Source organism: Tenrec ecaudatus, chromosome 9 (genome assembly GCF_050624435.1).
Source record: "Tenrec ecaudatus isolate mTenEca1 chromosome 9, mTenEca1.hap1, whole genome shotgun sequence".
In the NCBI taxonomy this organism is placed as follows: Eukaryota; Metazoa; Chordata; class Mammalia; order Afrosoricida; family Tenrecidae; genus Tenrec; species Tenrec ecaudatus.
In genome coordinates, this window is record NC_134538.1 from 96,785,750 (window position 1) to 96,798,968 (window position 13,219).

General features: G+C 40.0%; 1 protein-coding gene across 1 annotated transcript in view; it reads left to right on the forward strand.

Moving 5' to 3' along the window:
- THSD7A (thrombospondin type 1 domain containing 7A) overlaps positions 1–13,219 on the forward strand; it is a 301,694-nt gene that overhangs the window by 127,051 nt on the left and 161,424 nt on the right. The window contains exons 5-6 of the mRNA XM_075557342.1: positions 10,044–10,199; positions 11,541–11,753. Coding sequence (XP_075413457.1) covers positions 10,044–10,199; positions 11,541–11,753 — 369 coding nt within the window. The remainder of the gene's footprint in view (positions 1–10,043; positions 10,200–11,540; positions 11,754–13,219) is intronic.

Here is a 13,219-nt window from a genome sequence, read left to right on the forward strand (position 1 = left end):
AGTGTTTGGTTCTGTTGTGCACAGGGTCACTGTGACTCAAAACGGACTCAACGGCACCTAGCAGCAAAATGACATTTATGTAAGACTGAAAGAAAGATCTAGCCGCTTTGGGACTAAGTCGATGTCTTGGAGAGCTAGGAAGGAACTCCAGCAGGACTCTCGCTGGCACTTTTAAACAGAGGGGAAGCTGAAAGCAAGTGCAGTGTGACAAGGGTTAGTCAAAGGTATTGTACCAAATCATAGAGCCTTTAGTCCACAAAATATTTTTAAAATGTCTCCTGACATATCCTCAGTCTAAGTCTCTACATTTCTGAAGACAGTTTTGAATCTGTCTAACCTTCCCTAAAAAATTCTCTGCTCTTCGATTTGTACTACGTCAAAGCAGCAGTTTAGGCACCCTTACAAGATGGCAAATTGGGTTCCATTTCGGTAGTCTCTGAAGCGTTTGGGAGTAGGTGAGTTTGCAAATGCAAGACCAGGCTGCAGTGTAGATTGGGTGTGGATTTCCGATGAACTTCTGATGCAACAGCCCTTGCTACTCTTGATGGATGAGCAGGCGCATGGAAACGACGGGAGAGAAACTCCGAGGTGCTGCTCTGTGTCTGACCTGGCCCACAAATGCAGTTTTCTTGACCCTTCTTCACAAAAAGCCCCTGTGCTCATCACGTATCCTTTGAGAAAAACCTCTCAAAAGTAGCCCTTTGGAATCTCAGCAACAATCCAAAAAACTCCATAATCTTCTGAACTGACCGGCCTACTGTAAGTTCAATTAGCCCACCAGCTCTCCTTGGCAGCCATTATGGAATTTTGTTTTCATGTGTGTGTTTTATTTAATCAATTATATTTAACTATTTTGTTAGAATTACATGGAGCTTTACAGAACCGATCATCAGTTTTACATTCAACAATTCATACACATTTGTTTCATCACATTATTCGTCCTCCCTGCAACATGACGTCATTTAGGACACCTCCTCCCTGGATTTCTGCTGCCAGATCTCCCTTCCTACTTCTTCTGAACTCTGTCCTTGCTTCTTGTCATCAACTGGATCGTACCCGGTCCTATTCTAACGGCAGCATCAGTACATCATGTTATACCATGACTATACCATGCTTCCCCTTTGGTTACCATTATGCTAAAGTGTGTGTACCTCATTACTGTTATTGTTTGCCTTATCGACCTATCTACTGTCTGTCTGAAAATTGTGCCATCGAAAGGAGCTCCTTTCCAGGCCAGAAGGGTCACTGAGGATCACACAGTTGTGAGTTCTACCAGTCTATATAGCCAACCACCAGTCTTTATAGCCAACCACCAGTCTATATAGCCAACTACCAGTCTATATAGCCAACCAATAAGCCTGGTCTTTTTCAGAATTTTGAGTGTTGTTCCACATCTTTCACCCACTCTGTCCAGAACCTTCTAACATGACTAATTTCAGAGTTGGTCATGGCAGCCAGACGCCCAGGCACCATCCAATTCTTATAGTTTCAGGACCCATGAGTCCTAGGACTAATTGTTGCCAAGTGTCATCATTTTCATACTTCTTTCCTCCAGACAAGAAGACACTAGATGGCCACTCACTGGCTTTGAAGCCCCCGGTTCCTACTAACCAAATAAGATATAGAGCATCGTCTTTGTGAATCATGTTATGATTCATCGGTGTCCACCAAGACTACCGTCCTGAGCCCCTAGGCCTTGAAGCCCATTCTCTCAAGGTGCTTGGTTATGTCTGGAAGTTACCGTAATGTTGCTACCTTTATACTCGGCCACATGCATGCATATATTTAAAGCAAGGGCAAATATCCATACATAACTATTCTCTGTCAAACCAATATACACATAAATGTGTATACTATCACATTCTCTCCCATACCCATTCAAATTATGTGCATACCCATGCATCTGATCACAGATAATCATTGTATTTACTTCTGTTGTCGTTAATTCTCACTCTCAGAGTTTCTTCCCCTGCCTCCATCATTTATTGCCAACATCCTTCTTGTTGTATATTGCCTTCCCTTTTACACAAGTTATCACCTCTCTAGCCACGTTTTGATTAGACTTTTTGGGGGGCAAGGAATCCTAATGAGTCTAAGACAAGCAAATTACGGAGAGAATGTGTCTGCAGTCATGCACTGTTTGCAGGTACATGTTTGAACACTCTGTTTAGAATTAATCTGTACATGCATGAGCTGGAGTCCTCACAGCAGGCCGTTTTGACTTCTACTCATTGGCCCAGCCTTCTCCAAACTCTGCTGACAAGGCTTCGACTCAGACGACAACCAGCCTAGGAAGCTGAGTCCCTTACCTAGGGGAGATCTCCCCTTTACACAGGGGAGATCATTTTCTTGGAAATCAGTCCATACCTTTTATGATACTGTTAATGCCCATATCCTTTCTCCTCCCCCCTCTGTCATTCTCATCAAAACCCATAATGAGGAAGTTGAAATGAAACTATCTAGGTGAGAAAAATAGAGGAGAAAGAATTCTCCCTTCTTACCATAACCTAAATGCACAGATTTTTATTGAAATATTTTAGTAAAATTTCAAATCAAGCTGTTTCTCAACTCATGGAGACCTTGTACAAAGTGAGGTAGAACCATCTGAGACGTAGAATTTTCACTAGCTAAATATTTGGAAGTGTCTTGTCAGGCCTCGCTTTCTAGAATGCCTGAGTCGGGAAGCTTGACTGAAATTTTGTCATTATCATACTATCGTGCTTTTGCAGAGACGTGAACCTGAGTGTACTGCATAGAAGCAAAAGTCCTATTCTCACAAGACACATTTGCTTGTTACTCTAACAGCAGTGGTAGATTTAATATCTTCTACAACACTATAATTCAAAGTTATTAATTTATTTTTGATTACTTTATTCATTGTCAGGCTTTCATGTATACAGTGCTATCAAGAAGACCATGGCTTCGCTGAGATGCACTTTAAAGTGACATCCTAGGGGTTTTTAAAAATCATTTTATTGGGGGCAGCTACAACTCTTATCACAATCCATACATCCATTCATTGTGTCAAGAACATATGTACATTTTGTTGCCATCATCATTCTCAAAACATTTTCTTCCTACTTGAGCCATTGGCATCAGCTCCTCATTTTCCCACTCTTTCCCCTAACCCCTCCCCCACGAACCCTTGATCATTTATAAATTATTATTATTTTGCCATGTCTTACACTGTCTGACATCTCCTTTCACCCAATTTTCTGCTATCCGTCCCCCGGGGAAGGGGTTATGTCATCAGTTCTCCCTTTATATCTCACCTTGCTCTTCCCCTCCTAGATTCGCTACTCTCACCACTGGTCCTGAAGGGGTCATCTGTCCTGGATTCCTTGTGTTTCCAGTTCCTATCTGTACAAATGTACATCCTCTGGTCTAACCAGATTTGTAAGGTAGAATTGGGATCATGATAGTGGGAGGAGGAAGCATTTGGGAATTAGAGGAAAGTTGTTTGTTTCATCGTTGCTACCCTGCACCCTGACTGGCTGGTCTCTTTTATGGAACCCTTCTGTAAGGGGATGTCCAGTTGCCTATAGATGGGCTTTGGGTCTCCACTCCACACTCCCCTCATTCACAATGATATGATGTTTTGTTCTTTGATGCCTGATACCTGATCCCATTGACACCTCGTGATCACACAGGCTGATGTGCTTCCATGTGGGCTTTGTTACTTCTGAACTAGATGGCCACGTTTTTATCTTCAAGCCTTTAAGACCCCAGACGCTATATCTTTTGATTGTCCGGCACCATCAGCTTTCTTCACCACTTTTGCATATGCACCTGTTTTGTCTTCAGCAATCATGTCGGGAAGGTTAGCATCATGGAATGCCAGTTCAATGGAACAAAATGTTCTTGCATTGAGGGATTACTTGAGTAGAGTCCCAGTGGCCATGTGCTACTTTAATACTAAACCTATAAATATATTCTCATCCTTTTGCGCTAAGATCAAGTGTAGTATCGGGTTTTTGGGGGGCTTTTTTAACACTTTAAAGTGGGTTTTTTGTACCATATTTGCCAAATGCAACATGCCTCAACTGTCACTTCCATGGCCATTGATTATAAATCCAACTGAAAGTAAATAATTGACAAGTTCAATATTTTCTCCATTTATCATGATCTTTATTGGCCCGATTTTGAGGACTTTTGCTTTAGTTTTGGTTGAAGCATAATCCATATGGGAGGCTGTAGTCGTTGCTCTTCCTCAGTAAATGCTTCACGTCCTTTCTCTTGCAGTAAAGGAGTCTGTTGCCCCTTCGGGTCGCAGATTGCTAATGAGTGTATCATTATACCTGATGCCAAATTTGTCTCCATATTGTCCAATTTATGAAATTATTTATTTAGCATAGTGTGGTGAATTTAAACCATGCAATATCCTCTAATTCTGTTCAAATGACTGCTTCTTGGTCTATGTCCAGCTGTATTCTGTAAACTACATTCAAATGTTCTGCAATTCACATTCTTCCTTTTCTCACCCATAAGTTATTATGATCCACAAAGTCAAATGACTTTGTAATACTCCATAAAACATGAGTAAACATATTTCTGCTATGTTTCTACTTTCAAGCAAGATCACTTTTACATCAGCAATGATATTCCTTATTCCAAGACCTTTTCTGAATCATGCTTGAATTTCTGACAATACTCTGTAAATCCATTCATTGTTGAATTATCTCCAGGAATATTTTACTTTTGGTAATATTGATAATATTGTTGAGTGACATCTGCATTCTGCTGGATAAAATGAGATAGTTAAAGGGGGAAGGTTATTTAAATTAAAAGACAGATTTCTAAGAAAGTCAAAGAGAAACAATTACAAGATGAGAAGAACTTGAGTTTCTAAAATATTATGCTGTTTTGTTAAATGCATGATTGAATTTTTGTATTTTTATCAACTTTTGAACCCTAATCTGAGTACATAAAGGAAATACTTTTATACAAATAGATCTGAAATATACTGCGTGTGAGATCTCTGTTTTAAAATATTTTGAGAACCAATATATATTTTCAAACATACACACATTAAAAAGTACATATGCTATATTATTTTAACATTAAAAATAATTTCATCTAAAATTTGATATTAAAATTGGTGACATATTACTGACCATTAAGATAAACTAACTGGATTAAATTTCAGAGAATATTCTAAAGGAGGGAAATAGCCACTCCAAAGAGACTACTTATAAAAATACTCAACCTAATTGCTTTCTGGAAATGACATAAATGCCGCAATGGAAACAAGTCAGTGATTTCCAGGAGTTAAAGAGGGGTGAAACAGGAACAAATACACGTACTTTAACAAATTAATGGGAAAAATTCCTCTTGTGAGGAAAATGTTTTATACCTTGAATGATTTATTTTACTCCTAATTTGGAAGATGGTCCCATTGGAGAAACTGGATAAAAGTGATGCAGAAATTACTGTGATCCACAGGTTGACAAAAGTGCAGGAGAAAACAAAGCTCTATCACGGCAAGTTTACTCCTGCTTTTCAAACTGTACGTCACTCGTCAGTGGCATGAAGAAATACTCCATGTGCATTTGAACTCTATTATACAATGGGGGCATTTTCCACAATAGTGTATTAGCCACACCACTGAAAACAGAAGTCTTGAGTCTATAATGAATTTTGGTCCCCTCTCCATCCCCCCATCCCCGCTCTCCCTCATTCTGTAGTGAAATCATGAAGCATAGAATACATATTTATTTGCACTTACTTGAATACTCTTTCAATCAATTTTCCCACTTCTATCAAGTCAGTTCTAACTCCCAGAAAACTTGTAGAGCAAGGTAGAGTTGCCCCACATGGTTTCCAAGACTGAAAATCTTTATAGAAGTAGACTGCCTCATCTGTCTTCCAAAGCCACTGGCCTTTCTGTTAGCAGCCAAGTGCTTAAGTAATGTACCACCAAGCTCCTTAAATCATATAATAATAAATTGCCTGTTTTGTTCAAGATATAGCACTGAGGCATTGAAATATCTAAGATACATTTCACTAGGACCTGTGCTTAGTGAGTAGTTTTTTAAAATAGTAAAATTATAGAAGAATAATGCCTTTGGTACTCAGTAATTGAATGGAGAATATGAAATCAGCAGTAAGCATTGTTATGTAACAAACAGCTACAGAAATTATATCTCAAAATTTCTCAATCAAATCTGCAGGCCGTGTTTCAGAAGCAGCCAACTTAACTTTAGCCGGGAACCCGGGAAGATTTACTGAGTCTGTCCCTTCATTGTAGTGGACTTACAGTTTATGAGCATTTCAACTTGTATCTGTTATTTACATTAATTAATAGTTATGCTACGTACAAGGCAACCTATAATGAAAGTCACCAAAATGTAGAACTACACACAAAGAGACGCATTGGCTATCTATCTTTATCATTTTACTGCTAAGAGAACTTTAGATAGATACAAGAACATCTATAGCAGAGAGGCAATAGTGAAGAATCGTCTCAGTGCTGACTTGGTTGGTTTAGTGAGACAACTATGTAACCCGCAAGCATATTGCTCTGCAGAAATTCTACCATGTGAATCTGTGCATTTGCTTCACTTTTAGTTGCTCAAGATTGTTGACTGGTTATTCTATCTGATTCATTCAAAATATAGCAAAAGACAAAATTCAACTCACAAAGAAAATCACTAGCAATTAATAGCATAGTATCCCGCATTATGTATGATATTAATTTCTCTCGGCTCCAAATTCCTCACAATTGCATACTCAGGTGACTTGCCTTTTACAGTAACCATTACCTAACAGCATAATCACATGAAAGCTTCTAGACACTTTTAGTCAATTGAAAGACCACAGAGGAGAATATTCAGGTCACTGTAAGCGCAGCTGCTAGGTTAAGTGGTCTCCCAACAGTAAATCCTTCAAGTGAAAATCAAACCTGAAGTTAATTTGTAGTTCAAGGGGGCTCCTAAACACTGAGGTCTCTTCTGCATCTAGGAACTTTAAGACATTTTTATGTGAAATGTTTGTCATCGAAGCCAGTCCTGTCTTATATTTAGAGAAAGTAAAGCTTTTGTTTACATGTTTTTCTATTACTGTTGAGGCAAGTGCTTTTAATGTTAGAAAGAAACAAAATGAGTCACTTGGCACTTTGGTGGCTGTTATGATGCACATTAGCAGCAGGGAGAATGAGCGAGAAGGCTCCCTGTTCTCCGTTGTGAACAATGTACTGTTGGAGGGCAGGTGCAAATGGGTGTTGAGTAAACTGCCAAGAGAAGCAACAGTATCCTGAAACATTACTACACAAAACAGTCCTTAAGCAAAGCCACCCCACCTCCCCCAGCACTACAATTAGCCCCACAGCAAGTTCTGGATTATATAATCAATACTTATCAGCAGCAAACAAGAACTGGATTTATTTTATTTTTTATATGAGTTCAGGACATTTATTTGTTAATTATTTTTAGAACAAAGTAATTATACTGTCAATATTTGAGATATAAACCCACTCCTCCCTTGTCACCATGACTGATTCCTAAGATAGATCTTATATGAAAATAATCATTGTGCAAAATTAAAGGTGAGCCCATTGGAGCACAAAATAGAGCGTGAGTATATTATCAGCTAACCACCAAGTTATATTTTTATACAACAGCCAAAAGACTGAGAACCATGGCCCAGTCAAGTGAGCACGTAGCCATGACTGTCCTAGTCAGTATTGTTACTGCCTCACGCCTCTTCATTTGGTGTTGTCTGACATACATCGTGACTGGCTAACAGTCGGAGAGCACATTTTCACTGTTGTTGCAAATGTGAAGTGTCAGATAACAAGATCGTCAATAAGTGAGGAGTGAGTGCATAGCTAATCTTACTCTCTTCTCCTGCATCGATAGTTTCAAATATCATCTACAGACATGTGTAATCAAACTGTTAGAAAAATGACATTATGAGCCAAATATATGTGCCATACAAAGGAAGTGAGGCAAGAGCAAGTAGCAGTTGCCATAATTCTTTGCCAATTTATCAAAAATTATAGATAGTCATATATTAATATATCGCAGCTCTAGGTAATATATGCGGATAATGTCTTTTGTCAAGAGTTATGGACGTAGTCATGCAGAGAGAGGTGGAGAGGGTGACCCCTTTCTATGTCATGAGCTCATCCCTCATCATATCCAACTACAGCAGCAGTTCTCAACCTGTGGGTCGTGACCCCTGAGTGACAATTATGAAGTAGCAACAAAAATAAATTTCTGGTTGGGAGGTCCCCACCACATGAGGAACTGTATTAATCAAAGGGTAGAGGCATTAGCAGGTTGAGCATCGCTTCCCTACAGCCGCGAACCAGTGGGCAGGGAAAGCGCTCTGCCTGAGGCTGCTTCGTGGTCCTCGCTCAGTGTAGCTGTAGCCACACCTCCTCCTGGGGTCAGGTCTCTGTATCAGATTGGACTTTTACAGAATAGAGTCCAATTCATGGCGGCCCTGTGTGTCGTCGGGGAGAAACGTGCCCTAGTTTACAGGCTCCTGGAGCTGTTACCCTAAACCAGGGGCTCAAACTGGTGGCCCACAAAATGAAAATAGAAAAAAATTGTTGTGAGGAAAACAGCACTTAAGGGAGATTGAGGCAATACCATAAACACAATTCCTTCATTACATTTTGTTTTAGAGCATTGTGGGCCACAAAGAATTACCTCGGGGGCCGCATGCGGCCTGTGGGCCACCGGTATGACACCCCTGCCATAAACAATGTGCTGGGGTTGAAGGGAAGAGCAAATAAGGATAAAGTATTTCATATCACTTTGCAATTATATAAAAGCAGAAAAACTGTGACTGTAGCTATGACAGACCAACCCAAAGGCCAGCATCCCTATCAGTCGGTGCCAGCTCGTCGCAGTCCCGAGTGTGTCCCAGGCTGTAACCCCTCACGGGGACAGATCACGTCAGGTTTCTGCTGTGGATCAGTTTGTGGGTTTGAACAACCAGCCTTTCAATTAGCAGTCCAGTCCTTGCCTACTCAGCTCTTTCGACAGTATTTGAACCAAACTCACTGCCACCGAGTCAATTCTGACTTATACCATATATACTCGTGTGTAAGCCGAGTTTTTTCAGCACATTTTTAATGCCGTTTTTGTGGTAAAATTAGGTGCTTCAGCTGATATTCGGGTTGGCTTATACGTGATTATAAACAGTGCCTATTGTATAGGCTAGGATAGAGTTCCTGCTGTGAGTTTCCACACTAACTCTGTACAGGAATAGAAAACCTCATCTTTTTCGCACAATTAAAAACTTCACGGTATTAGTTTTCTTGGTATGAAAGCATAAATCATGACTTGAAAAACCCATCCAGTAAATTGCCCTAATGTTATTGCTAAAGAATTTTTCTTCCATCAATAGCATTTGTTGTTTTCAAAGCTTGCAAGTTGCCACCCAAAATACAAGTGGGCTCTATTCACCTGAAAAAGCTAAGGAGGAGGAGACCGAGGAGTTAGGGTAGCAAATGGCCTGCATGTTGAAATGCCGGCATGAACTACTGTCTCTATTATCTTGAGACCAGAAGAAATTGATGACACCCAGCTACCGTAACTGAGTGTTTTGATTAGTACCACAATTGGTGGATAAAAAGAGGAAAACCATGCAGCAGAACTTCAGACTCCTATGAGAACCAAACCTACTGGAGCCATTGAGCGTGAGTGAACCACAAAATCTAATTCTTGAAAAGAACATTTAAATCTTGAATAGAAAGTCTCCCATCCAGCGCTCATTCAACTAGACCGCAGTTTAACCTAATTCATAAAGAATGGCTCCACATGAAGGCAACCTGACAAGAGTTAAGCCAAAGCACAGATGAGGACTTTAATTAGGGCCAAAATCAAAGGTGATGAAACAATATAGGTAGCAATAGAATGGAGAGACAATGTGAAGAATATAACCAATGATAATGGGACTGTCTAGGTAGCCATTTTAAATGGGTTTATATTTGGTTGTGTATACTGCCACCAAAAATAATACATTCATTTTTATCCAGATGATTTCTTTCTGCCTAGTTTCTTAAGGAATCTGTATTTTTTTTCTCCCAACAGCTTCGAAACCAGTAGACGTGAAATTATGCACTGGCCCAGTCCCCAATACTACCCAGCTGTGCCACATTCCGTGTCCAATCGAATGTGAGGTTTCGCCGTGGTCAGCTTGGGGCCCTTGTACTTATGAAAACTGTAATGACCAACAAGGGAAAAAAGGTATGTAACACTGACAGGTGCTCTGAAAGCTCCAATCATCTCTATCAAACCATTGATTGCATTGAGATGGTCCTCTGTGTTTCCTGATTGTTAATTTATGACATTTTCCATAATGGCTAAAAGATAGTGTTTGTTAAAATGAATAAGATTGAGTAGCCTCTTCGGGTGATAGTGTTACAATATTAAAACCGAAGGACATGGGCCAGATGATTGCTAATGTAGACAACAGATGGAGATACTCAAAGACCATAGTGCAGTGGTCAAGATGAGCTGGGGAAACAAAAGATAAGCTGCCATGTCAGGCTGACCTGAATTGGAAAACCTACACCATCTCTTCCTATTAAGGTAAGTTAATTAACTTACTTAAATCTTTGCCCTTATTCACATAGTATGTACTAGTATTTGCTGCCTAGATTTGCCTAAATACTAAATGAAATAATAAATTTAAAACATTATATTCTTCCTGGCCCATAGCAAGTATCTAATAAAGACATTCCATTACTTTAAAGGAAAAAGAAAAACAAAAAAAACACCCTATTACGTTTATAATGCGAATTTTATGCCTAAAAGGAGTAGAATAAATGAAATTGTTTACTATGTGCTCTGCTTAATGAGCTAATTTTTATCATTTTCCATGATTAGAAATTGAAAATGTTTTCTTATTTTGTTTAAAGTGTTATTTCCTAATGATTCTCAAATGTTCATGTGGCTATAAACAGACTTTATTAATTTTTCAAGAAGAACAACCCACAGGTCATAACAGCATAAGGAAAGACTCTGAGTACGTCACATCACATGGCCAAGTGGTTTACATTACGACTTCAACGTCCAGATTTTTAAAAATCACAGGCATATTTTTTCTAGGATCATATAAATTTTCCATATCCTTTTCTGAATTGAAGATATCAACCTAGGATTTCTGTCTGCTCATGAATATTCCTGAGTAAAAGATTTAATTGCTTCCTTGACAGTTTTACCCTTCTAGATTTTCCAAAAAAGCTAAAATACATCTCTAGGTGCGCTTTACCTCTCCCCAGCCCCAGGCCATGAAAGGAAGACAGGACAGATGGCATTTGTTGCTTTATCTTTACTGGAAAAAGCTAAAATCAAACACTCTCTTTTTTTTTTTGTCTTTTAGATAATTCACTATTATATTGATTTAATAAATAATTAGTGAGAGTTCATATTAAGTCAGAATTTTAGGATACATGGGTGATTCAAAGATATCTGACTTATTCATTCATTAAGCTTTCAATCAGTGGTTCAGTTCTGCTTTCTGCAATATCTAACCCCTGATGGTAACAATGTCTGTATGTTTTACTTTTCTTTCTGATAACTGAGGTTTCAAACTGAGAAAGCGCCACGTCACTAATGAGCCCAGCGGCGGCCCTGGGGGCCCTGGGAACTGCCCTCACCTACTGGAGGCCATTCCCTGCGAAGAGCCATCGTGCTATGAGTGGAAAGCAGTGAGGCTTGGAGACTGTGAACCGGATAATGGAAAGGAGTGTGGTCCAGGCACTCAAGTTCAAGAGGTCGTGTGCATCAACAGTGATGGTGAGACAGATGTATCTCTCGTGTTTTCATGAATGTCTGCTTAACCCTAGAGGTCTGTTTCTGACCTTCAGGTGGAATCTGTGTCGTCTTTATCATACCTTGTTCCTCTTGGAAACATAGAAGTACCTACTTCAATCTCTTCTTCCCTCCTTTCTTACCGTTCTTCAAAACATATGTTGTGTTTAGCCCAATACTGTGGTCATGTTAACTTGCAATCAATATTAAAATTATAAATGGACTATTTAAATATACACTTTAAGTACTGTGAAGTGCACATAACATATCATTTGCTGTTGTCACCGCCTTGAAGTTTGCAGGTCGGTGTATCAATCACATTCCCCGCATTGTGTGGCGCTCATCACTTCCGGATTTCAGAATCCATCCGTCACTTTAAACAGGACCCCTAAGCACCAGACGCTACCCAGTCAGTCACGCCCCTCCCCTCGGTTCCCGAAAACTTCCAATCTGCTTTTCATCTCCATGGGTTGCCCGAGCCTGCATATTTCTTATAAATACAGTCATACCGTATGTGGCTTATCCTAATGGTTTCAAGTTTAACCCACATTATAATAGGTACAGTACTTTATTCCTTTTTATAACTACCCAGTATTCTATCGCATGTATTACATTGTATCGGTTCATCCATCCGTTAGTGGACCTTTGTTGTTCCGGTCGTTGCTGCTGCTACTGGTTTTCCATTCGTTGACTGTTGTGCTCGGCTGCCGTGGGTGTTTACGCCGTGTCTGTTTGTCTGTTTGAGCAGCAGCTTTCACGTCTTAGAGCCCTGGGCCTACAATTGCAATTGCTGGGCTATCTGATCGTGATCGCGGTGTGATTCATTTATTGGGGAACCAGGAAATGTTTTCCATAGCACTTGCGCCGTTTTAGCAATGTGTGAAGATTTCAGTTTCTGCTATACATCTTGTCAACACTGGTCATATTATACCTCGTTTTTTGTTTTTAACATGGCCATCCTCGCGGCTGTGAGAAAGGACAGACACGCAGCTGCAGCATTGTGCCCACACATAACATATGAGGAGGACCCAGGACAGGCAGTGTTTCATTCTGTCGTACACACACAGAGTTCCTGTGTCGCAGACTTGATGGCTCATAGCATTGTGAAAGACTGACTCCGCTGAACTGCCCGGCGGCATGGTAGCTACACACTGGGCGGTGAAGGGAAGGCGGCAGTCAGAAACCACCAGTCACTCCGAGGGCGAGAGAGGAGACTTTGTCCTCCTGTGAAGAGTTAGTCTCAAAACTCACAGGGGATGTTCCACCCTGTCCTATAGGATAGCTTTGAGTCAGCATCGACTTGATGGCAGTGACTTCGTGGTTTGGAATTGTGCTGGATAGCTTTTCATATGCTTGTGGATAGTTTATGACTTTTCTTTGGAGAAATATCCATTCAAATCTTTTGCTTCTTTGTAAATTGAGTTATTTATTTTGTTGTTGAGTTGTAAGAG